The 27582-nt window shown below is 44.0% G+C and overlaps 1 protein-coding gene across 1 annotated transcript; it reads left to right on the top strand.

Annotated features, from left to right (window-relative positions):
* The first annotated feature begins 4785 nt into the window (after positions 1 to 4785).
* Positions 4786 to 27048, top strand: ppp1r14c (protein phosphatase 1, regulatory (inhibitor) subunit 14C). Its single transcript, XM_076272612.1, has 4 exons — positions 4786 to 5093; positions 17719 to 17802; positions 18060 to 18092; positions 23168 to 27048. Exons 1-4 carry the CDS (start codon positions 4863 to 4865, stop codon positions 23240 to 23242), a joined length of 423 nt encoding a protein of 140 aa, XP_076128727.1. The 5' UTR covers positions 4786 to 4862; the 3' UTR covers positions 23243 to 27048.
* Positions 27049 to 27582: the final 534 nt, after the last annotated feature.

A 27582-nucleotide genomic window follows, 5' to 3' on the forward strand; every position in this document is an offset into this window, starting at 1 on the left:
ACACCAGTGTTTAAAGGAAAATTCCGGTTTTTAGCACTTTGAGTCCCTTTTCTGGTTTGTTTTGTATGAACTAGAGTGGTGGACATCGAAATTTTGACGATTGGTCCTGTCTCGACTTTTCTGACTCGTTTTAAATTGCCTTTGACGGCATGGTGCTTTCAGGTGTTTTTTCATAACAGATGAGTTGATGTAAGCATGAATTCAGAAAAATGGGTTTATATGTCTTAAATCCAGGTACAGTACATGTAGTAACAATTTTAGAAAAAAACAATTAAATAGAAAAGAGGTTTCTGGTTCCACTGATTTTAGAACAGCTAAGGGGAACAGCTTTGCTAACGTGCCTAAGAACACCCTTAATTAAATTGGAACCTGTGGCCGACTCATTGCTTAAATAAACACTACAAATATTATATATGTTATCATTTTTTACTCTGATTGCGGGAAAAAACATCACAATAACATTGGATCTCAATGAATTGTCAATAAACCATTCCTATTAAATTTTTTAATCCTCCAGATGTAGATTTAACAAAAAAAGATAAATAATATTTATGAATGATATTTTGTGAAACATGAGACAGAATGTACTGTTATTATGTGGTTCAATAAGGAAGGGATAATGTATAGATCGGCGGACATTATCGGGAAAATAAGTCCCGACAGGGCGAACAGTACCCCGACGCCCCAGTGAAGGGGTCTGACTTAGTCCTGAAGGGACTTATTTTCCTGATAATGACCGCTGTTCTATACATTATCCCACTTATTACATGGCTACTTCCTAAAACGAAAAAATAAACTCCACATGATATGACTCTTTGTTTGTTACAGTTTCATTGCGGCTTTTGCTGAGAAACAAATAGTTTGCAACACAAAGTGAATGAAGCATTCTGCAGCATTATGAAGAGCCGTGTAATAGTTAAAGTTCAATAAAGTATGAGAAACTAATTGTTTTGTTATCAAACTATACTGAAGTATGCTTACAGTTGAGGAAGGTCTCGAAGACCCCTTTGATAGTGGCAAATGCCTTATTCATCTCCCTGGATGGCTGCTTTTCCAGATGGTGCAGCTGGGCCTTAAAAATTGTTTTCGTCTGCTTCGACAATGAAGGCACTATCCAAAGCCTTTATGGCGTTTAACTTTTTTGGTATTTTTTCTTCAATTTTCTTAAGCTTGTTAATTTTAATTGCCTTGTATGGCTGCTCCCCTGCACAAAGGTGGCACTTTTTTCTTGCCACGCCAATCATGGCATGGCAGGAGATACAGGACTTCTTCGTCGATCCAGGCATCTTTATGTACAACACAGTTGGGACAGTATATAAATATAATAAACGACAATCTTATGTAGATAAATTTAGCATATTATGCCTAATATTCTTATGGAATTTTCAAAAAGAAAATCTCTTTAAATCTCAACAACTATATGGGCCCTATTTTAGGATCGAAATTGACAGTCTGAATCTAGCACACTTGGCGCTGCAATGGACATGGTATACCATAGGTTCTGAGGGCCTAATCACACCGCAAGCGTGGTAACTGCATGTCAACTGCGTTACCTGTCCGTTTTCATTTCGGTGTCATGTTATAGTAACACGTTTCAGGCATGGCTCAACATGATAGAAAAGAACTGTTGCCTATTTTTCATGTGGAATTTCCATCCAGACAGGGGAAAGACGCTTTAATAAGCAGACTGGCCGCAGCAGCAGCGCATCAGAGACATTTCTGGTATGAATGCACAAATAAAACACAACGCTGTAGCCACATAACACAGATTGTGGGGCAGCCGTGCCCTACTGATTAGAGCTTCGGACTTGTAACCGGAGGGTTGCCGGTTCAAAACACCAACCAATAGGAAGTGCCCTTGAGCAAGGCACCTAACCCCTCACTGCTCCCCGAGCGCCGCTGTTGTTGCAGGTAGCTCACTGCGCCGGGATTAGTGTGTGCTTCACCTCACTGTGTGTTCACTGTGTGCTGAGTGTGTTTCACTAATTCACAGATTGGGATAAAGAGACCAAATTTCCCTCACGGGATCAAAAGAGTATACTTATACGTATGTAATACACATACCATGCTTGTGGTGTGATTAGGCCCTAACATCTTGTGTCCCCCCTCCTTATCTCACTGATCCACATGCACACACACAAACACACTCGTGTGCACACACACACACACCTTGCAACATGTTGAAAGCTGTACATAAAAAGAATGGTTACATTTGGGTAGACAAAATATCTTAAGTAAACATTTTATTTATATTGAAAATCCCATAGGAATATGGCAGAGTGGGCATCCTCAAGAAAGGCATCAGAGTGTGTGTGTGTGTGTGTGTTAACAGTTATAAACTCAAGAACAAGTGTCAGAAGTTCATCTGAATGCATGCAATCCTGTAAACCTCATGATTTAATCTTGCTTAGAATGAATTAAGATCCAAGGTAATTATTTTCATGGCAATCTAAATTATGGAAATCTAACCAGATATCAAGAAATGCTAGGTCATACAAAGGTGGGTTTCTATATAAAAAACGACTTCAAAACAGGTAACCTAACCCAATGTTTTATTAACTAGGGCTCTCTTAAATGTTTGTTAGATGCTACCAATGCAACAATGGCCATTTAATTTAATGCATACGTTGCTAATAAGAGCAGCTAGCTACTGCTATCAAGTACCTATAGATGAAACACAAGAAAATGATACTTTGTTGATCAGTTGCAAAACCACAAATCGATTACATTCTGTATAAGCAAACATACATTTGTAAAACAAGTTGTTTACAAGAGAAGAAAGAGAAAAGAAAGAAGACTAAAGTTTAGCTGACGATATAACATCCTACTTGACTGTGACTTAGAGTAACCAACTGCCAAAGTAAACAAGGGCGAATCAATCTATTCCAGACGGAGTGTAGAGAAAAGAAATCGAGTGGAAGTATGTAGGCAGGCAGAGGCCAGGCTACTTGAGAGGCACTCTAGAACAGAACAGATTCATGCCGAATCAGAACCGGATTCATGCAAGATCAGAAACCGGATCCTGGACAGATGGAAACAAGTTCAGTGCCAGTCAACTTCTACAGGTCTGCGGGGACCTCCACCTGTACTGTGCCTGAGTGGTCAGCAGAGGGAGTCCTTTACTCATCCACAGCAGAGCTCTATATACGGCTCTGATCCACAGTCTTTAGCTTCCCTGTGGACTTTTCTCACTGAAAGGTGTAATTTTAGCTTCTTCCCAGTGCATATCTGCCTTACACATGCTGTCTAACCCACTCTGTGTATAAACCTGTTGATCTTATGCAGTCGTTTGAAGGTGTGCGTGTGTGTGAGTGAGTGAGTGTGAAAGAGAGAGATAAACACCTCATTGCTTTGCTAATGTATTGTTCATTGAACACTTTGGCAATGATGGTTTGTGGCAATAAAAAAAACGGGACAGAAAGAGCCCACATGACAGCCCTTAACATACTCCAGAGTGCTCACAGAGTGTGTGTGTGTGTGTGAGAGAGAGATGACAGCCTTTTATAAACATACTCCAGAGTGCTGCACAGAGTGTGTGTGTGTGAGAGAGACCTTGTCATGCTTAGCCTGCATAAAACAGTATAGTGTAGACACCTCAGGTATTCAAATGTTTGTGTGTGTTTGTGGCAGCCATTGGTGGCATTATCACTGTGTTACATAACAGGCCATTAGGCCTACATCTCTGAGTGGGGCAGACACATCATTCCTTAATCACCCCAACATTAATGTCACACACACACAAACTCACTCTCCTTTACTCACAATCTCTCCCTCACACAAACACACCCTCTCTCCCACATACTATTTTCTCTCTCTCTCTCTCTCACACACACACACACACAAACTCACTCCCCTTTACTCACACTCTCTCACACATACACCCTCTCTCCTGCACACTTTTTCTCTCTCTCAAACACACACATACACACAAACTCAGTCACACACACACACTGACCCTTAGGGCATACTGAGTTGCAGGAAAGTTGCAAACTCCTGGGTGAGGCATTGTGTCCTCTACTTTAACAGCCCCACTGTGTGTGTGTGTGTGTGTGTTCTGTTTGGGAGTGACATGCAACTGTATCTGTGTCTCATATTCTAAGCTCTGCCTCTAATCAGGGCTTGCTTGCTGAGTTATTCCCATTTTAAATACACCCTTTTAAGGCTGACTTGCCGCCTGGTAAATAGACCGTGATTATCAAAATCTACTCCCCGATGGGTAATTGCGCACAAGGGTTTAGGAGATTACCTTTCCACCAGCAGCCCAAATAGGCCAGACTGTTGTTTGTCTTTAGAAAAAGCAGGTATTCTTTAGAGTCAGTGTGTCTCTACAGTTTTCTGCTGACTGACATTTAATGAAGGACATTGCGCTTGCTATCAAATCCGGATATTTTGTCTCATTCTGTTGCCTGCGCCAAGATCGCGCTTTGAGTTTTTTTTTTAAAAAATGAACTGAATGGAGATCAGCTTACGCTGTGTCAGTCGAAGAGCTCACAGCTGTGAGCAAAACTGCAGGACGGGCCCTGGGTCAGCTCCGAGTGCACCGTGCCAAAACAAGTTATCAGCACCAGCTGTGGCCGTATGAGTTAGCCGTGCGGGGCTGTCGGGGGAAGGGGAGAGGGCCGGTGCATGGTGACCGGGGAGGGGATGCCTGCGTCTGTCCAATCCGCTTCGCGCCTGGACAGTCTGTTGAAGAACGCATCGTGGAGGCCCCTCCCACCCCGAGCACCACGCTTTAAGAGCGAGCTATGAGCCCCAAATAGCAGGTGTTTGAAATTTGCAGCGACACTGTCAGTCTGTTACAGCGGTTCTAAGTCCCTCAAAAACACGCACACCTCACACACCACCAGACCCGCAAAATCGCAATGTCTGCCGGCGCAGAGACCACCACTGAGCTTCTACCTTCCGCGGGACGGGTGTTCTTCCAGCCAGCACCCGTCGTTGGGTGCGCTGTCTCCGGACCCATGGCTCGGGAAGACCCGGTCCAGAAAAAGCAGGGGAAAGTGACAGTGAAGTACGACAGGAAGGAGCTGCGGAAGAGACTGATACTGGAGGAATGGATCATCGAACAGCTGAGCGAGTTGTACGACTGCGAGGTGCGTGAAGAGCCTTAACCACCGAACCCGTTACCGTTACCTGTCTGAGCGGCCTAGCTGTTTTTTTGTGAACCTTACCGGTGTTAAAGAATTAGCTCATGTCTGTCAATGCAAACAGAACAGCTTCTTGTAAGTAAATAGTTAGTGTTTGTGTATGTGTGCGCGCATTGCTTATGCTTCATCAGTGGATTCAGTCTGACTGGGTACCCGGTTAAATGGTTGCAGGTCTTCATAAAAGGTGACCCCAATAGAAACACGGCTCGTTTTTCTACGAATGCCTGGACACTTTGCCACATATTTTTCAGTCGATGTAGTTTTATATTGATAACAGTGCAGACGTTGCTCTAAGGGTGAAGGGAACATTGTCGATTGTTCTCTCTCTCTCCCTCTCCGTCTGTCTCTCCGCATCCTTCTGCATCGAGTCTGGTTTAAGCATGGGGGGAACCCCAAGCAAAATGATAACTGGAGCCGTAATAATTTTTACTATTTTGGTGGCTTTTAATGTTCTTATCATAATCAGTCTACATACTGAATGAATAGCTAATTTAACTAATTGCTTTACCATTTCAAGATGCTCAGTACATGCCAGGGGTTTGAACAGCTGTGCAGCATCGATAGCATCTCATTGCGTCTTCATAGGGCATATTCGGTTAGGTACACGTTTGACTATGCATTGCCTATGTGTCATCGGCTTCTCCGCTCCCCCAACATTTCTTCGGTGCACAGTCCCAGCTGGCTACATGAGGTTTGCTTAAAGCCTCCAAAGCATTTTGCGCCTTCACTGTGCGTGATAGGCAGCCAGGCGCGAATATTGGGGGATGGGGATGGTCTACTGTAAAGGAGGGGGGGTATCGGTATACGAGAAACAGGGGCAGTGGGTTATGGCGATGTGCCTGTCATCTGCATCCTCGTTGATTGGTTGGTTCCCATCATCTTCGTCTCCTCGATCTATCCATAGTCTCCCCCCGCTTCAGCCAATCCCGGAGCCGAGGGGTGACCTCCTTCAGAGTGCCCCCCACCCCTATGTCTCACGCGCCCGACCGTCTGTGCTTTCACGCGCGTGAACATCCACGGTAGGGGGAGGAGAGGAGAGAGGGATGCTGCTGCTACTGCTGCTGATAGCGGCTGGGGCACGCGCTCAGTCAGGGCTGACACTTCAGATATGTATTCGCGGGAATGTCAAGGCCGAGCGCCAGACTATGCGGCAGAAAAAAAACGGGGCCAAACATCAGCTGTGCTGGCGAATTTTCCCTGAAGTCGCTAATCATCATCATCAACACACACACACATTCTCTCTGGCATAAAATACCTAGACTAGACATTGACAGACATGAAAAAGACTGAAATTGTTGCCTTCTTACACTAAACAGATGTCATCTCAAATCGTACCACCACTAATAGTTTTAAGGACATGGACATCCATAGTTATGACATCCAGAAATCCCATGGATCTTCTTTTTTACATAGCTCTGAACTGCTAACTGTCTTATACAACAGTGTGATTTACCCCAAATAGCTTTTTAATCTGTTAACAATCCTAAAATGACACAGATGGAGCACAAAACAATTATTTCAAAAGCAGTTCAAAATAATGTTGTAGGCTATAATGTATTAAGCAGCAGTAAGTGTTTATATGAAATAGACCTCAGGGAAGTTCACAACATGATTACACTTATATTTAAAGTGCACCTACATCTAAAGTTCAGTTAAATGTGAAAAGTTAGTATGGTGAAACCCTACACAAGTATTATTACTGTGCTCTTGGATGACATTGTAAAGTAAGTAATGTCTTTCAGCCACTGCAGTGAGGGACACTGCTCCAGGTGCATCTGTGTGTGTGTGAGTGTGTGTGTGCGTGCATGTGTGTGTGTGTTATCCTTTACTCATGGATGGGTGAAGAAGACATATCCCTCTGTGTGTATTACACTGGCCGTGACATAGACCAGACAACTCATCAATCGATCAACAAAGGAAGTAATCCATAGACTAATCGACAATGAAAATAATCCTCATTCACAGCCCTAATCCAAACCTCAGCCACTCCCTCTGCTAACCCCCCCCCCCCCCATCTGTCTGTGTGCATTGTCTGGTCTGTATTTGTCCAGGTGTTCTCTGCCTCCCCTTGTTGCGCTTGAGGGCAACACGTAGCAGGAAGTCCCACTCATTTAGCGCCCGTTAGCATGGCCATTAGCATATCAGTGTGGGAACCTTAATAGCGCTTGAGGGGTAGTATGAGAATACTTACATACACACACACACACAGGGAAAAGAAGGGCTAAACAGCCCCTCAAAACATCACAGATACAACACACACATACGCAAACACACAAACTAAATTACACTTTTCTGAACACTAAGTTAGTTCAGCATATTCTCTGCACCTCTTCCCCCTTCATGTCCCACTGGCAGGTGGGTCCATTAGTTGTGTTGTAGTATGCTGCCTCAGGGCCTGACGTGGACATTCTCTGACCGTCTGCTGGACAAATGAGTTCGCCGGACAAATAACGATGAGTGGGCTTGGCAGATGCTGTCTCTTGTGGGAAATCAGTGCACCATCAGAGTGTGTATTGGATTTGTGGGTAATGAGATGTCATCATTTGAAAAGTCTTTTGAGTGGCATTAGTGTATACGCTCACCAATGGTAGAGCTGCGTGTGTGTGTGTGTGTGAGAGAGAGTTTGAGAGTGTTAGCAAGGCCAGTACAGTCTAGAGTCCAGCACACCTTGTTAGTTGTTAGTTGCATAACCAGGCCTGTAGATGTATACATCTGGGTAAGGGTGCCTGTGTGTGTGTGTGTGTGACTGTGGGCATTTGATGGAGTGTGTGTGAGCACTAGTCCCTGGTCCAGTGCAAGGGGCAGTGCAGGGTGATGGAGTGATGGGCAGTGAACCACAGATCACCTCACCGGAGGGAAACTGATACAGTTCTGCTTCCTGGAAAGGAGGAAGATCAGAATACACTGCTATATCTCTCTTTCCCTCTATCCCTCCATCTCTCTCTTTCCCCTCATTTTCTTCTTCTCTCTCATCTCCTTCTCTCAATCTATCATTCCTCTCTCTTCCCCATGCTCTATTCCTCTCTCTTTCCCTTCTTCCCCTCTCTGTACTCCCCACTCTTCTTCTTCTCTCTCCCTCTCTCTCTCTCTCTCTCTCTCTCTACGGTGTGTTAAGGGAGCTTTGCTGATGGCTGGGGGAGACGGGGGTTTGATGTTTAACATATAAGTGCTTATAGCCGGTGGGAGCATTGCTGATATGTTTTATTTTGATGTGATGTATTAAACGTTTTGTAAGTCTCTCTCTCCCCCACCCTCTGCCTCTCCCTCTTTCTCTCCCTCGCTCTCTCTCTCTCTCTCTCCCTCTCTCTCTCCCACCCTCTCCGCCTCTCTCTCTATTTCTCTGTCTCTCTCTCTCTCTCCCTCTCTCTCTTGCTATTTCTCTTTCCCATCTCTGTCTGTGTAGAAGCTCCTGCTGTAGGTGTGTGTGTCCGTGTGTGTGTGTGTGTGTGTGTGTGTTCCAGCCTAGTCTTCATTGTAAGCTTATGTAATCCAGTCATAACACTGCTGGGTTGGCCCGGATGGGTGAGCTGGTTGTTTGGTAGAATCACAGAAGTGAAATATGAAATTAGCCGTGTCTAATTCACATTATTCTCTCTCAGAGTCTCTCTCTTCTTTACCTCACACACACACACACACATACACACACACACACACACACACACACACACACCTCTTATACCCTTGACTCTATCACTTTATCAGTCTCTACCTCTCTGGTGTGTGTGTGTATGCGTATGCATGTACTGTGTGTGTGTGTGTGTGTGTAAGGGAGAGAGTTGGGCTGGCTGCAGCAGTGTGTGTTGATGATGATGGACTTCCCTGTCTGGTCAGGTCTGGCCGGCTGTGCTCAGTAAATCAATGAAGGTCATTCACAAGGAAAGTGCTTCTTCAGGTTTTTACACAGGGACAGTGGGCTATATCAAGCCTCAGAAGCACACAGTGTGTCTGTGTGTGTGTGTGTGTTTCTTTTTTTATTGAAGGTATGGCAGGTTCTTTGTTTTGGTTTGGTCATTCATGGTCATTGCGTATGTGTTAGTGTGTTTGTGCATATTGCGTATGTGTTAGTGTGTGTGTCTGCACATTGCGTATGTTAGTGTGTGTGTGTGCACATTGCGTATGTGTTAGTGTGTGTGTGCACATTGCGTATGTGTTAGCGTGTGTGTGTGCACATTGCATATGTGTTAGTGTGTGTGTGCATATTGCGTATATGTTAGTGTGTGTGTGCATATTGCGTATATTAGTGTATGTGTGCATATTGCGCATGTGTTAGTGTGTGTGTGCATATTGCGTATGTGTTAGTGTGTGTGTGTGTTAGTGTGTGTGTGCGTTAGTGTGTGTGTGCATATTGCGTATGTGTTAATGTGTGTGTGTGTGTGTGCATATTGCGTTTGTGTTAGTGTTAGTGTGTTCATGTGAGAGAGATGTGTGAGACAACTGATTAGTGTTGAGCTTCATGTTCTTCATGTTATGGGAGCTCCTTTGTTTTGCTCGTTCTTGTGTGTCTGTGGGTGTGCGTGTGTGTGTGCTTCCCTTGATGCAAAGCTGCCCTGAGGCACCATTGACTTTCCAGCGTACATTCCCATAGGAGCAACTGGCCGCTCTCTCTCTCATTCCCTTCCTCCATACATATAGTTCTCCCTCCATATCAACATACTGTAGCTGATATAGCATAGCAACACATAGCTGTGGGAAACGCAAAGAGAAGAGACTGCATTATAGGTATTTTGTCAACGAAGGAACATAGTGTGTGTTTGGAACATATTGTGTGTTTGGAACGTAGTGTGTGTTTGGAACATAGTGTGTGTTTGGAACATATTGTGTGTTTGGAATGTAGTGTGTGTTTGGAACATAGTGTGTGTTTGGAACATATTGTGTGTTTGGAACATATTGTGTATTTGGAACGTAGTGTGTGTTTGGAACATGGTGTGTGTTTGGAACCTATTGTGTGTTTGGAACATATTGTGTGTTTGGAACATATTGTGTGTTTGGAACATAGTGTGTGTTTGGAACATGGTGTGTGTTTGAAACATATTATGTGTTTGGAACATAGTGTGTGTTTGGAACATGGTGTGTGTTTGAAACATATTATGTGTTTGGAACATAGTGTGTGTTTGGAACATAGTGTGCGTTTGCTAGACAACTGTTATTGTTGGCTGCCTCAGGGTGTGTACACCTTTTTAAAAACTATGTGCACACACACACAGACACACACACACACAGACACACACACACACACACACAGACACACACACAGAGACACACACACAGAGACACACACACAGACACACACACACACACACAGACACACACACACAGACACACACACACAGACACACACACACACACACACAGAGACACACACACAGACACACACACACAGACACACACACACACACACACACACAGACACACACACACAGACACACACACACACACACACAGTGCACAGATATCGATCCTTATGGAATTGAACCATATTCTGCTTTCTAAAGCTCAAAAGCTGACCCTGTTTGATCTGAGAGAGGCTTGGGAGAAGTAGAGAGAAGGAAAGAGAAAGGGAGAGAGGGATAGTGAGGGAGAAGGGGGGAGGGGGACAGGGAGGGAGAGGGGGAAGAGAGGTAAGGCAACACACAGAAAACAGAATTACCGACACATACAACACACACACATACACACACAAGCATTCTTAACTAGTATCATAACGAAAATTGAATAATGTGTGTGTGGGAGGAAAGGAGAGACGGAGAGAGAGAGAGGGGGTGCCAGGAGGAAGGGGTGGAATTGGAGCTGTGTAAAATGTGATCAGCATATTGATGATGGATGAGCAGAGCATCTTTGATGGATGGGTTTAGCATGGACAGCAAGTTTCACTGCTTTGTCTGGTTAAATGATGTTAGATACACACACTCTCTCTCTCTCTCTCTCACTCTCTCTCTCTCTCATACACACACACACACAGATGGATTGCCTGAGGTATTTTGGAGACGATGGGCTTGATGGACACGAAGGCGATCGATTGGACGGTTTGTTTTTGTGAGCGAATCCGATTTGTTTAAGGACGCTGTGGGGGAGGGGAGATTTGGGTTATCGAGAGGTGTCCTCTCACAATGGAGGCATAATTGAAAGTAGAAGAATGTGTGTGTGTGTGTTAGCTTTTAAATCCAAGTGTCAAACAAAGTCACTCAAGCGACAGACAAAGGAGTACTTACCTATAAAAAAAAGCCAAACTAACTTACTCATACTAAAGTATATATACTCTTTTGATCCCTTGAGGGAAATTTGGTCACTGCATTTATCCCAATCCGTGAATTAGTGAAACATACTCAGCACACAGTGAACACACAGTGAGGTGAAGCACACACTAATCCCGACGCAGTGAGGTGCCTGCTACAGCGGCGCTCGGGGAGCAGTGAGGGGTTAGGTTCCTTGCTCAAGGGCACTTAAGCCGTTCCTACTGGTCGGGGTTCGAACCGACAACCGTCCGGTTACAAGTCCGAAGCCCTAACCAGTAGGCCACGACTGCCCACTGTCTTCAGGTAGCCGGAACACAAGTCTTCATCAACTGCACGGGCTGCCTAGGTACAGTATATAAAGGCAAAGGCTCCGCCCACTCGTTACAGGTCGCACCTGCACACAGGTCCAAAGAATACATACTGCCGAGCAGCAAAACGTCAAAAAAGAGGGAACAGCACCACCAAAGGTAGTAGAGGGACGTAACAGTATGTGTGTGTGTGTGTATGTGTGTGTGTGTGTGTGTGTGTTTGTGTGTGTGTGTGTGTGTGTGTGTGTGTGTGTGTGTGTGCTTACCTAGCTGCCTGGCTATGAGAGCACCTAAGCCTTTCTTGTCAACACTGCGGTATTAGGGCAGTGGATAGATGTCATGCCTTATGATACCGTGTGTGTGTGTGTGTGTGTATGTGTGAGGTGTATGTGTGTGTGTGAGGTGTGTGTGTGTGTGAGAGAGAGTGTGAGTGTGTGTGTGAGGTGTGTGTGTGTGTGTGAGAGAGAGTGTGTGTGTGTGTGAGAGAGAGTGTGAGTGTGTGTGTGAGGTGAGTGTGTGTGTGAGGTGAGTGTGTGTGTGTGAGAGAGAGTGTGAGTGTGTGTGTGAGGTGTGTGTGTGTGTGTGAGAGAGAGTGTGTGTGTGTGTGTGTTATCGCTCTCCCTTGCTCCCTCACCCCGTCTTTCATTCTTTGTCACCCTCGACGTCATGTGTAAAATCAAATGGCTCTCATGTGTGTTGCATCTCATCTCATCTCTGACAATTGTTGTCACTTACACGCACACACACACACACACACACACACACACACACACAGGGAGAGAGAGACAGACAGAGAGAGATAGAGAGAGAGAGAGTATAGCATCACAGCATCTGCAACTATTTGTCTCACACATATAATATAATAAACACCTACAGTGAGACAGACCCGCTCTGTGTCCGTGAGTGTACAATGTCTGACTTTAACTGCAATCAGCTCTTTTAACTGGAACTGGAAATTATTTAGATTGAACTGGAATTAATTTTTTGAGTTGGAACTGGAATGAATTCTTTTGATGGACCTGGAAATAGGTCTTCAGTTGCAATTGGAATAGATTTTTAATATGGAACTGGAATTAAGTCGAGTTTGAACTGGAGTTAGTTCTTCATCTTGACTGGGATTAGTTCTTAAGCTTTAACTCAAAGTAGTTTTTGAGTTTGAACTTCAAGTAATTGGTTGCCTTACACTTCATCACATTAACAACGCAGCACATAGGAACGGGGCATTTAGTTACCATGGTGTGACTGTGGATGCGTGTGTGTGTGTGTGTGTGTGTGTGTGTGAGGATGAGGGCGAGTGAAAGAAATTTTAGCTTTTCAACTTTTTAGCTTCTGATGTGCTGGTGTTCAGGGTGAGTTTAAGTGATTTAGGTCAGGTCTGTGTGCGTGTGTGTGCTTGTGCGTGTGTGTGTGTGTGCTTGTCTGTGTGTGTGTGTGTGTGCTTGTGTGTGTGTGTGTGTGTGTCTGTGTGCGTGCCTCAAAATGCACCATCTTGACTCTTTTCTCACGTTGTAAAATGCAGTGCTGTGCAGTTCCTCTACCACCCACCCACTCAATCCTGAGCTCCCTCTCCTCCTTTCTCTCTCTCTTTCCCTCTCTCTCTCTATCTCTCTCTCTCATCCCTTATCAGCTCTGCAGACCGGCACTAATCACTCTGACCCACTTCTCTCTCTCTTTCTCCCTCTCTCTTGCTTTCTCTCTTCTTTCATAGCTCTCTCTTTCTTATGTACCCTCACTCTCTCTCTCTCTCTCTCCTCGCCATGTTCTGCACATCATGTCTGATCATCTACATATCCTTTTGTTTTCTCTTCACCTTCATTCTCCATCAGTTCCATAATACATTCTCTCTCTCCCTCATTCTCTCTCTCTTATGTTCTCTCTCTCTCCCTCATTCTCTCTCATGTTCTCTCTCACTCTTCCTCATTCTCTCTCTTAAGTTTTCTCTCTCTTTTATATTCTCTCTCTCTCTCTCTGCCAAGTTCTCTCTGTCTGTGTCCCTGTGTGTGTGTGTGTGTGTGTGTGTGTGTGCAGTTGTATATAAATTACTGTGTGCTTCTTTGTTTTAAACATTGAGGGGAAAGCTGCAAGAGGGGTACCACTGCTGAGTTATCTGTTACTTGTTAATTGTCAAACAGAACACACACACACACACACTGGAGACACACACTTTGTAACAATCTGGACCCCCCCCCCCACACACACACACACACACACTCAGACAGTCCCACACACACACATGTTTAGTGAATCCTGCTGTTTTCATTTGCTTGCTCCAGTCTTTTCATTTCATCCTCTTTAGGCAGATCTGCAGGCGAAATTCTTGAAGGCGTACTGAGAGATAGATAGGAAGCACAGTGTGTGTGTGTGTTTCTGTGGAAAACTGTGGTATTCTCTCCATTTTGCTACATATTATGCATGTAGATTAGTCCCAGTTAGCTGATTATCACATTCCCTCAGATTTACACACGTATATATTTATAGTTCCACTGCATTACTGATGCAAGCATCCTATACAGTTGCCTGTAGCAAATAGTGACCCATGTTCCCAATATGTAAACGCAAAGAATTGTGGGAAACATAGTTTTGGAAGCTGGCTCCTAAACTGAAGGACGCATCTAGGCCAGGACAGTGGCTAGAGGGGAGATGACAGATCTGTGCAATGGAAGGTGCCTAAAGGTGCTTTGGTTCTGAACAAATGGCCACCATACAGTAATGATGTTGCTGTATCACAATGGGACTAAATACTTGTCCAAAATTGGTAGCACAATGGAAATGGTCTAGGAACAAATTAAGGGTGTCTGCTTTAGAGAGGATGAGTCAACCTAATGTCGTTTTTTTGTTTAATTCCATCACACACACACTCACACGCATGCGTGCACACACACCCACACACAGACACACACACACGCACATGCACACACACACACACACACACACATACACACACCACAGACATGCCAGGAGCCACAACCCTGCTGACCTACTTACCTTTGATGAACAGGGATGATAGTGAGTCACCTGCACTATGTGTGTGTGTGTGTGTGTGTGTGTGTGTGTGTGTGTGTGTGTGTGTTTATAATGTCTGATCTGATTCACCTTGGCAGGGGGCTTAAAGAGGAAAGTGGCTCAAAGCTGTTTTCGTAGATTGTGTTTGCTTGCCATTTGTGTGAATGCACTGTGGATGCGTGTGTGTGTGTATGTGTGTTTGTCCCTCTGTTTATCATTTGTGTACACGTGGTAATGGCTTTCCATAGTCTACCAGTATGCCATAGTAAACTCTATCTCTGTTTGTCCGTGTGTGTGTATGTGAGTTTGAGTGTGTGTGTGTATTATGTGTTTATCCCTCTGTTTTTTAATTTATGTGCATACATTGTGTGTGTGTGTGTGTGTGTGTGAGAGAGAGAGAGAGAGACAGAGTGTGTGTGTGTGTGTGTGTGAGTTTTGTATGTTTTTTCACATCTCAAACACACACCATTTCCCCACACCAATGGAAAGTCCCTCTCATCAGCTCTCAGAAGCGCAGTATTTTTAGAAATCACTTCACACCGCCCGGCCACTGTGTGTGGGTGTGTGTGTGTGTGTGTGTGTGTGTGTGTGTCTGTCATCACAGATGCTTGCTGAAGTGAAGGATGGCAGCTGGATAAGTATGGACTCTGCAGTCTCTTGAAGTGTTTACGGAGGGTTTTCAACACAAGTGGGATTTCACACATTGGTGGCAATGTTGCTCCCATCTCTCTCACTCTGTCTCTCTCTCTCACTCTCTCTCTCTTACATGCTCTCTCTCTCTTTGTCTCCTTTTATGTCTCTCCTCTCTCTTTCACTCTCTCCACCCTCTCTATTCATTCACCCCCTCCTCTCTCTACCCCTCCTCTCTCTCCCCTCCTCTCTCTATCTATCTTTCCCTTCTATCTTTTCCTCACTCCCTTGTTGTCTCCCTCCCTCCCTCTCCCACTCTCCTCTCGCCACTCTCCTCTCTCACCCCTCTCTCTCTCTCTCCCCCTCTATCTATCTTTCCCCTCTTCACTCCTCTCTCTCTCCCCCTCTCTACTCCCCTCTCTCCCCCTCTCTACTCCTCTCTCCCTCCCTCTCTCTCTCTCCCCCTCTCTGCATTCAGCACATGCGTCTGACTCCACACCTCCAGAGAGATGACAGAAGGCCAGGAGAATGGACTTGGCATGGCTCTGTCCTCTCCTTACCTCTAGAAATGGGTCAGATTGCCATCCCTCTGACACACACACACAGACACACACACACAAACACACACACACACACACATACAAAAACACATGCACGCGCACGCACACACACACGCACACACACACATGCACACACACGCACGCGCACACACACACACACACACACACACAGTTATTTGCAGAAGCTATAATTGTGTGTATGTAGTGCCCTGTACCCTTGAGGTTAATGAGACAAGGCCATTGATTCACAACTAGTAAATGACGAGGACCATCAGTTTGCCAGTACAGTAAGGCCATTTGTTCTGGATGTACAGTCCCTGTGGCCCCTGCACATGAACTGCCCTGACCAGGGGACTGATCTCGGATCAGTATGGTTGGGGTTGGAGATCTGGGGTTGCTGTGGATGTCCTACTGTGCTACTGTGTGTGCAATCATACATGTTCCGGGGCTCAGGAGATGGGTTTTCTGTGAGAGAGGATTGCTTAACACCGCCAAGCACACTCTGCTATGTGTGTGCACTCATACATATTCCAGGGCTCAGGCAGTAGATTGGTGTCTGTAAGGGGGATATTGTTCAATGCTGTATCCTGTTTTAGTGTGTTGTTTTAAATTACTCATGGAGGGTTTAGTGTGAATTTAAATGGGCTGTTCTGTTGGATGCTTGACTTGTGTCAGTGTGAGTGAGTGTATTTTGCCTTGGTTTCTCTCTCTCTCTTTCTTCATGTGTGTGTGTGTGTGTGTGTGTGTGTCTGTGTCTGTCTGTCTGTCTGTGTTTGTGTGTGAGGGGTGGGCTCTGTGTATGTTTGAGGCATGGGAGAGAAAGTGTAGGCCTGTGTGTGTGTGTGTGTGTGTTTGTGCATATTTCTGTAAAGGCAAACGCACACCAGTCACGTGACGTCTGACCATTGTGATGCGTTCCCTATAAAGCAGGGATCACACTGACTAGTGGCAAGTGGCAGATCATCTATTGCTTGCTGGCTGTGATTCGGCAGCGGAACCTTCAGTGTTACAGGAGCTGAGTGATGAGCTTGGTGTGTGTGTGTGTGTGTGTGTGTGTGTGTGTGTGTGTGTGTGTGTGTGTGTGTGTGTGTGTGTGTGTGAGCTTGGGTCAGCTTTCAGAGCATAACGCGAGACTCATCAATGTCGGCTTGATTTATCCTAGAAACACTCAGAAGACGTTCCGACACCAATCAAAAGAGGAACATTCCTAACAGGCACAGGGTGTGTGTGTGTGTGTTTGTGTTTCTCTCCGTTGTAGGCGACAAGAGCACTTCATCTCTTGGCAATAAAAGGAATCCAGTTATTGTGGTCTGAGCGTTGCGTTGAGCGTTGCGTCGAAGAGGATGAGGAGTGTGTTCGTGTGTGTGTGTGAGTGTTTGTGAGTGTGTGTGTGTGTGTGTGTGTGTGTGTATTTTCTGTGTGATCCCAGGATCAGTGTGTTTCTCAGCATTTCCCATTTTTATTCTACAGTATCTTGTATGATTTAGCAGGGACTCTCCCTTTAAACCAGCTTTGATCTCTCTGTCTCTCACACACACACAGAGACAGACACACACACACACACACACACACACACACACACACACACTTCTCTTTGATCTCTCTGTATCGGTGCTATGATCCAGACGTTGTTGTGTCTAGCTGTGTGTGTTTTGGATTTTGAGTTAGGGGCTGTGTGTGTACCATGTGAAATTGTGTGTAAAAGTGTGTGATGTGTCTCGTGTGTATTTGTGTGCTGTTTTTGTAGGAGGAAGAGGATGAGTAGTGTGTGTGTGTGTGTGTGTGTAAAAGTGTGTGTTGTGTCTCATGTGTGTATTTGTGTGCTGTGTTTTTGTAGGAGGAGGAGATGCCTGAGGTGGAGATAGACATTGATGACCTCCTGGAAGTAAACAACGAAGATGAGCGCGCTGTGAAACTACAGGTGTGTGTGTGTGTGTGTGTGTGTGTGTGTGTGTGTGTGTGTGTGTGTGTATGTGTGCTGTGCATATGTGTGCGTATGTGTGTGTGTGTCAAGATGTCATATGTGACCTACTGACCTTTTTCTGTCATACTGTTGTTTTGTTCGATACTGTATTTGTAATGGTTTTCCATAGTCCACCAGTGTGCCATATTAACCTCTATCTCTGTGTTTATCCGTGTGTGTGTGTGTGTGTGTGTGTGACTTTCTCCACTCTTCAGGAGTCCCTCACAGACTGTTATAAGCCTACTGAGGTGAGTATATTACTACTGACTGATCTACCTGCTCAGTTCATTTATGCATGAATGGTGTGTTCCGTGTGTATTCTACCTGACACTTCGATGAAACAGGGCTCAACTGAACGACCTCTGCAAAGCACAGAAGTTTGTTATTTCAGAAACCCAAAGCACAGCAGTTTGTTATTTCAGAAACCCAAAGCACAGAAGTTTGTTATTTCAGAAACCCAAAGTATATCTTTTGAGCTGCACTTCAGTGCCTTTAGATATCACAGTGCCTTTGCCCCACTGTGTGCATGCTTCTAAAAGCACAGTGCTAGCGCATATCATATTGAGTGACAATACAGTATGTAGCAGAATATTGCTGCACTGCACTTCAATATATTTGGTGTAGAGCTAGGAAATGGGTTGGTAGGGTGCCCATAGCTATGCAGATAGCAGCATACCGCTGCTTTGTTACTTAGTAGTGCAAGCGTTGCGATGTAATTTATTAGTATAATTACAGTGTAACATGGGTGGACTAATAACAGTGCTAGCAATAAAAAGCACTGTGATCTCTTTTAAGCCTCGACTGTCTGTTTTATTGAGCAGCCATGCTATTAGCTTGCCTGTGTGAGCGGTGGAGGTTTAACAGTCAGGGCTGGGTTGGGTTGACACCACACACCCAAGGGGCCTGTGTGTGTGTCTGTGTGTTTGTGTGTGTGTGTGTGTGTGTGTGTGTGACTGCTGAATGCCATTCCACACACATCACATCACAGCACAGCGCAACAGCTACTTTAAAGGCCGTTAGTTCAACCAGCACAACAGCAGCAACAGCTACAACAGCAGCAGCAGTGGGGTTGTTGATGTTGTTGTTGGTTTGTTTTGTTTAGTGATTTTGTTTTGTTTTCCCTCCTCCTTACATAGTTATAAGTTTCCTTTTTGCTTCTATAGTCCTCTGTGAGGTGTGTATAAGAACTTTCCACATAATATAATTTCTTCAAACTGTATGGAGAAGACTGGCATGAAGTGATATATAGGCCCCAGGTCGACTACGGGTGGATGGATGGATGGATGGAAGGATGGATGAATGATCAGGCAGGTCATTAGACTCATGCTGGTCACTTGTTAGTGTTGAAGTGTGTGTATATTGCTGCAAACAAATAGCAAACAATTCATAAACACAAAGAATACAAACAGGCCACAATTGACACATCTAATCAGATCGCTTTGATATCATAACAGGATCTGGAGACTCATTAATGCAGACAAATTGAAATAGATTTCTTTGATATGTTTGTCGATTGTTAACTGGGACAGAGGTCATGTGGTGTGCTATGGCTTGACTATACAAGCTATGTAGGATGGGCAGAGTGTGTGTGTGTGTGTGTGTGTGTGTGTGTGTATGTGTGTGTGTATGTGTGTGTACACATGGGCATGTGCATATGTACCGGGGTTTAACTGATAGTGGAGTATATACGAGCAGATATTAACTTGACTGTTTTTGTTGAAGGAGGGTTTTAAATTCAGATCCAGATGTTGTCAATGTGATGGCATTGTGTGGGTGTATGTTGACCCCCACCTCCCCTGTAGTGTACACACACACACACACACACACACACACACACACACACCCTGAGGCAAGAGACAAAGCTTTTCTCTGCCACCACAGCAGCCAACTGACCTGAAAACTTTCGTCTGCTCGAAGAAAATGGAAGGAAAAAGATGAGCAACCATCTCTCTCTCTCCCTCTCTTTCCCTCTCTCTCTCTCTTTCTCACTCCCACACTCATGAACACATACACTGGCTCACACATATTCAGACATGCGGGGAGACAACTGGCAGTCAAACACAAAAGCGGCTGTATAGAGTCTGCCATGCTTCAGTAACACTGACCCACTGACACACACACACACATGCACGCGCATGCACACACACACACACATGACACACATGCACACATATACAAATGTGTGCGAGCAGTGGCATCCACACATACACACACATACATGCACGCACACACACACATGCACATGCAGACACATATATATTCACATGAACATGCATACACACACAAACACAAACACACATGGAAAAAAACAAGCATACATACACACACACCGACAACATGATGCCATTAGAACATTTCCAATGAAAAAATTCCACTACAGGCTGTAAGGGAGAAAAGAAAAAAATATAAAATATTCATGGCACATTTCATTCACAAGATGCAAATGTAAAAAAAAAAAAACAATACTGGGCAATTCCATGGAAAATTACGTATTTTGTAACATCCATAACGCCAATAAAATGTGATGGTATGGTATGATGTGAATGATTACATGAAATCTGAGCATTTGCTATTTTTGGCTGAAGAATGTACATGAGAAAAAATGCACAAAAAATGAATGTTATCATTCACATCATACAAATGCCAAGGCATTTCACTGGCGTCATGGATGTGACAAAAAGTCAATTTTCTGTGGAATTGCCCTACTGTATACTAACTGTATAATTGACATAAAAAAAATATTATTATTAAGTTTAGTTTAGTGCTCATGGCACAGGGTTCCCACGCATCATGAAACTTCTGGAATATCATTGGTCAATATATTATACTATTAATTATATAGTAAGTCATGGAAATTCAGGTTTTTTGTCAGGGAAAGTCATGGAATTTTACATTTGAGTCGGAACCCTGAGGCCACATTATATGAACACGGGTTAGAATTCGACCTGCGGTAATTTGAATAACGATTTGAATAACGGGAAAAAGCCCCCAAAATATACTTCAAAACATGTATTACCAATGCATCATACAAAAATAAAATAATGATTATACTGTACTAACAATTTACACTAAAATATGTTTTGTGTTTTCAGTCCTGCCCCATGTACACGTCCTCTTGTAATTTGTGTTAGGCCCCCTGAGCCCTGACAGCTGGAACAGCACCCGTGCTCTCTCTCTCTCTATTCCCTCTCTCTTCTCTCTCTGTGTTCTCTCTCCCTCTCTCTGTCTCATTCTGTCACCTCTCTCTCTCTCTTTCTCTCTGTACAGAGTCAGATTCCTTGAATGTGTCAAACAAACAACAGAATGTTTATGGAAGTGCGTGCGTGTGTGTGTGTTTGCATCTGTGTTTATGTTTCAATGCATTCTGTTTTTAAAGGCACAGGTGTAAACACACCCTCCTACACAGCTAATCCTGACTTCATGGTTATATTTGACAGAAGTGCCATCTGTCAGACAAATGTGCCAGTGTGTGTATGTGTGTGTGTGTGTGTACGCGCCTCTAGGTGTGGGTCAGTCAGATTGCCGCAAGGTCACTGGCTGATGGATCGACAGTGGTGACACACACACACACACACACACACACACACACACACACACACACACACACACAGGACTCAGGAGATCAGTAAAGACTCTGGTGTAACAGGGTGGGCGGAGAGCTCCCTTAGTGCTAATGCAGTAGAGCTTCAGCTGCACCATAATGGGGTCATGGACCAGAGTATTGTTTCTACACCACCGAGCCCAACAACATGGCTCTCTCTCTGGACACGTTCCCATATTACATCCAGCACCTCCACCTTTAGGGTTCAGCCTTGAGCAGAGCAGTCATTACCTTAGGTGGGTATGGGGTTTGTAGTATAGTCTCATCACTCAGACACTCAGGTCTCAGCCTATACAGTTCACCCATTAACCCCCACGAAAAGCATTTATTACACTCTTAAAACGAATGTGTTGAAAACAACACAACTGTTTTTAACACATCTCTGTGTCCAGATAGGGGCAACCCAGTTTGTGTTGTTTCCTTTTTTTAATTTGTTGTTACACAACATGTGTTGAAAATAATACAACTTTTAACACATTTAAACTTGCATTGTTTTTTTTTAACACATTTGTTTTAAGAGTGTATTGAAGTGTTTTTTGGAATTTCTCTAATCCAAAAGTACCAAAATCACACTTAAACCCCTCTCGTACCTACAATACCTATAAAGGAGTATAGGCTATATATAAAGCAGGGGGGAGGGGAACTGTATATGTTCGCTGTTTGCAAACAAAAACAAACAAATGGAAGTCAATCATTTCAGACTGTATTTTTATACATTATGTAAAGTTCTTGATTACGGTAAATTTGCTCACTATGCAGAAAGCAGTGGTGATATGTAGGTAGATAGTAGACACATAGATCTTTTGGGGTTGGTCTGAGAAAGTCAAGGACAGCCAACCATGTTCCCTGCAGTTCAATACGAATACTATAGCAGTCTGTCTCCAGACATGTAGTCTCATTACAAAGTGCTGAAACCTCGTTCCCATCTCCCCTGAAGTGCACACACACACACACACACGCACACACACACACACACACACACACACACACACACACACATGCGTAGCTTCGTCACAAAGTGCTGAAGTCTCGTCTGCACCCACAAGCCTACAATGTAGATAACAGCAGAGTCCGGAACCTTCCACAGTCCTTTGCAAGACCACATTCTCCAGGGAAAGCAGCCAGTCCACACTTGGCCCTATCTCTGTGTGCTGATGGCTGCCTTCTCACGACCTTGTTCAGCTGAATCAGATCTGTGTGTGTGTGTGTGCACATTTGTTGTGCTGTGCAGGATTAAAAAATGCCATGAAAAGTGTCATTTTGCAAGAAGTGCAGGGTCAGCTCTGACTGAAAGGCCTGGGTTTCTGGAGTGCTTTGCCACAAAACATTTTCGTCCTTTTGTTCTTGTCACACTGTTGTTATGTCACACATTCTTTTTGTCATAGTGATGATTATGATGATGATTAGTACATGATGTTGGTGATGATTAGTACATGATGTTGGTGATGATTAGTACATGATGTTAGTGATGATTAGTACATGATGTTGGTGATGATTAGAGTGATGATTAGTACATGATGTTGGTGGTGATTAGTACATGATGTTAGTGATGATTAGTACATGATGTTGGTGATGATTAGTACATGATGTTAGTGATGATTAGTACATGATGTTGGTGATGATTAGTACATGATGTTAGTAATGATTAGTACATGATGTTAGTGATTAGTACATGATGTTGGTGAAAAACTGCTTTGCTGATGCTGGCTTTGTCTTCTGCAGGATTTCGTCCGGGAGCTACTGGGCCGGATCAGAGGCATGCGGAAACTAAGTGCCCCTACGAAGAAAAGTCTTTAATGACCAACGTCCACACACACTCACACACACTTCACTCACTCCCTCACACACACACACACCGACACACACACACACACACACACACACTGGGCACAAGGACACGTGCCATTGGACACGTCCCTACACTCAGATGGGTCCCAATGCCCCATTAACCAACAAGTAGTCAGGACTCAACATCCCATAATCCCATAGGTACTGTAGTATAGCAGATCCAGTGTACCGGAAACTCAGCTATTCGCCTTGTAGGCTTCAGTGAGGACTCTCCCAGAATTCAATATGCCTCATAGACTCAGCGTCCAAGAGCACTCAACACAACTGACTCCAGCAGGAATCCTTAACTGAGACAGTGTCCCACGCCTACACTCTAAGAACTCAGCTTCGTCACCTTGTCCATTGGACTTTAAGACACAGGGGTTTTTAGAAATGGTTCTTTACTCTTGTATCTAAATAACTTAGCTACTATTTATGTACAGTTAGTATGAAAAGCTAATGGCTGTGATCTCCTAACTGTATGTGTTGTTTTGTTTTTCATTTATTTTATTTTTTTAATCATTTGTTTTTGTACTGCAATTGTTCAATCTTTAGGCCACTGGTAGTACACTACCCAATCACTGTCTCTGGTGGTGCAGTGTGGCTACACTCTTTCACACTCTTTCTTTGGTCTCTCTTTTCACCTTCATCGACGCTCACTTTGTCTCTCACAGGGTCAGGGGGGTGTTACATCTCTGAGCTGGGGCTGAGTTGTGCAAACAGAAGATCATCTCCTTTACACACACCCCTCCCTCCCTTTATCCACCAATCAGGGCTTTCACAAGTAGGTGGTGGACAGGTAAAAAGCCAATCAATTCATGCGATTAGCCATTACCCCACTCTGGTACACTCACACCTATATATTCCTCTCAGGATTAAAGACTACCTAGTTTTGTTAGTATCTGATCTACATTCAACCCAGCTCACATTGTAGAGATGTTGGACATCAGCCACACTCCCTGGAGAACTGGTGTGTGGGACTAGCTCTTCCATTTAACAAAGCATGATGGGAACTGTAGTCCTAAAGCCTCTGGTGGAAGGTACTATACAGGTCCTGAATGATTAGCAGCCTTCACAAGGAGCATCGTTAGCTTGTCTCATATTGCATCCACGTTAATGCTAAACCAACTAAGGCTCCTGTCAGCGTACATAAAGGGAAACATATCAGCATGTTAAGGCGACTACTGGTTTTCCTGTTCTCATCGAATGATTACAAGCACAAGGTTTCTCAGATAGGTGCCAATGTGGGAACAGATCTGGCTTAGGTTGGGCATGGATTTGGCATACAAACCAGGCCCTTTCCACATCAGCTACTGTCAGTTCATACAATATCTACTATATGTTCTACTTCCTGTCTTATCTCTCACCTTAATGACACCATGAAGTTTAATTAAGTCTGAGTTTAATAAGTCTGAGGTCCTTATACATCTGGTCATAACGAATGTCCCTTAGCTAACGAGACGCACAGTGTAGCCTTCAAAATGTCCTTACCTGATGGGGGCTGTCATTTCTAAGGCGTTGTGTTAATCAAGACTGTTTTTGCCTCCTGTGGACTGAGTGAGTGATGAGGGAAAGCTTCTTCCTTCAGCTATTCAATTTCACCTCGACTTTTTAGAGCAATCAGGAAGCTGCCAAAGAAGACACAATGACAGCTTTATTTTATCTGAGTATCAACGGTACAAGCGAAGATATCACAGGATGTATAGGCTTGCTATTCTATTATCTATGTAGTTAAAAGAGGTGAATGCTAGCTACACCATATTAACATCATGGTCATCAAATCATCACAGTTCAGTCTTAGCGAATTTGTGATAGACAAGATGCAATGCAATCAATTTAAGGAAACCAGGATTTTTCTTAAAAATGGTGCTGTTTTAGGACTTTTTTAGTTTCTTTTTAGTCTTTTTTAGGGTTAGGTGGGTAATGTTTGTTGTGAGATTAGAGTGTCACCTGGCAGCCATCTTGTGAGCCGCTGGTCAGTCTTTGCTCTGTGCCTTGAGCGTCCTCGGGTTACTAAACCTATAGCCAATCAGAGGTTGGTTACCCAAAAGTATTGCTAAGTTACCACCATCGTAGCTAACATTAGCCTATATAGCATAGCCTATATAACAAGCCTGTAACAGAGACTCACTGTGTTCCAATTCGCATACTTCTGTGCTTGCAATACCAAATATGAGTGCACTTAAGTGCGTTCAAACTGCATTTGAACACCAGTATGTTATGTTTAAATGTTACAATTGTCATTTCTGGTAAGTGCACGGAGTTGGTGTTTGATTTGAGACGACCCTACCCTGTTGAAATTTACACACTATGCGAGTAAGAACACACACATAGCGCATTTTATTCGGAAGTACGCGGATTGGAACAGCGTCTCTATCTCTCTTATTCATCATCATGGTGGTCACTCAGCTAGGCTTTTTTGGAAAATGCAACCCTACATGGTGGTGGTCAAGCGGTTAACATTGAAGTTTGAGAGGGCTGTACTGTAGAGGTCATAGTCAGAATCCTGGTCAAGGCACCTGTATGTCCAGATACCCTATTTGAGTTCTCAAGTAAAACGAGTACCTGGACAGCAGAGTTGACATTGATGAGGCACATACCAAGTGGAGCAGTCTACTGACCCCAACACACACTCAAAGGCTAACCTATTGGGATTGACTGCTAAAATTAGCAACAGGACTGATAGTCTTATAGCTGTGGCAATGTGATTGCTGTGTTTAGCCTTTCCAGTAGCATAGCAAAGTAGTGAGGACCCAGTAAGAGGCATAAGGGCCACAGAAATAGACTTAAGCAAAAAATACATCAGTGTGTATGCTGTTTTGTGATCCAGCGCCTCACTCACAAATGCCCCAAATGGATTTTCTAGTCCCAAGATCCGGTAGACATGGCTTAAGGTCTCCCATGCACAAGATCCCAGGTAAAACACCTTGTGGACAAGACTGTCTCATTTTAAATTTTTGTGTGTTTCTTAACTAAATTTCAGAAATATTGGATGCCCACATTCACTCCATTAGGTCACGTGGCAATTGGTTACTCACAGACACAAAATGGAGGACTTGCTACCGTTTCTAGACACTAAGTCAGCTTAACCAGGTGTTTTGTGTTGCTGGACGATGGCATAGGTGTGTCAGTGTTTCTAGCTGGCTCAGGTATGGTCTGGACTTGCCCTCTGTGGGCTGTAGCCTACTATGAAGCAAGTTTACTGTTTTATCCTCCAGGGAATGTCAGGACTAACCACTGATCCCTGGAAAAATCCCTGGATCGAGCATGTATTGTTTTTAAGATGACTGTGTTCTTTAGAGACCAGCAGTCACTCCTGAAGTTACCTGGATAAGACTGTAACCCTGCTTCGTAGTACAGGAGAACTGTATGCGCTGTAGCACCTGTTCGTTCTGATGGGAGCTGTGTGTGTCCAGGTGTGTTCGGCCTCTTGAGGTCAACCAGAAGATAAGCTGGTGTTTGTTTTGTTTTGGTTGTTTTTCCCTCATAGTTTTGTTTTGAATTCTGAAGGGGAAATGGGGTTTAGTCAGTTCAGCTTTACTTTTGCATGTTTTACAAAGGCATGATGTAAACAAGAGGATAGTTTGGCCCATTTATTTAAACAAGCAAAAAAAAATATATTTGTTTTTATACCTTATCAGTATTTAAAATGATAATAATGACACACAATGTTAGGGTTTGTATTCTGTACATTTCTGAGAGTTCTGATTTCAAATGTTACTGTATGTGTGGTCTTTTGTGTTGATTTGCTCATAATAAAAGGTCAATTACAACAAGTCTCCCTCTCTCTCTCTCTCTCTCTCTCTCTCTCTCTCTCTCTCTCTCTGTGCTTGCATGAGAATGGCACCATCTTCTTAATGCAGTATGATGTCATCTGTGCTGTTGCCATGCTTGAATTCATGCTCTGTCTTCACAGCTGGCTGTGGGAGAGAGAGAGACGGGACTCTCATCAAAATGAACCTTACACAACACTAAGAGCCACAGGACAGCAAGAGCCATCACATCACCACTGCAGGACTGATTAACTCATATTAGATTTATTTCTAGCTGTGTAGGAATGCTTAAATAATATCTTCACTGGGTCGCAGAATACACAAGGCCTATGAAAATGTCTCATCCCTACCCGCAAGGAGAATGCTAGAGGTTATTGTTCCATTGTTAATGCTTGAGATAGTCTGTTCTATGGACTCCGACACAATGTGGGTTTAAATAGCGCTATCTCGCTGCGGGCGCCGGGAATGCTGGTCAGGGAAAAAAATCACAGCACTGCAGCTTTAAATTCCCTGACCCAGTTTCTGGTGCGGCGTGCA

Source organism: Alosa pseudoharengus, unplaced genomic scaffold, assembly GCF_046254945.1.
Source record: "Alosa pseudoharengus isolate Yale_2024_CS ecotype anadromous, Long Island Sound unplaced genomic scaffold, YU_APseudo_1.1 YU_APseudo_1.1_scf_7, whole genome shotgun sequence".
In the NCBI taxonomy this organism is placed as follows: domain Eukaryota; kingdom Metazoa; phylum Chordata; class Actinopteri; order Clupeiformes; family Clupeidae; genus Alosa; species Alosa pseudoharengus.

Bases quoted from the DNA above. Each gene is read 5' to 3' on its own strand.
- ppp1r14c (XM_076272612.1), top strand. From the start codon at position 4,863: ATGTCTGCCGGCGCAGAGACCACCACTGAGCTTCTACCTTCCGCGGGA. The intron at 5,094-17,718 runs GTGCGTGAAGAG...GTGTTTTTGTAG, and splicing joins GCGAGTTGTACGACTGCGAG to GAGGAGGAGATGCCTGAGGT. The intron at 18,093-23,167 runs GTGAGTATATTA...TGTCTTCTGCAG, and splicing joins ACTGTTATAAGCCTACTGAG to GATTTCGTCCGGGAGCTACT.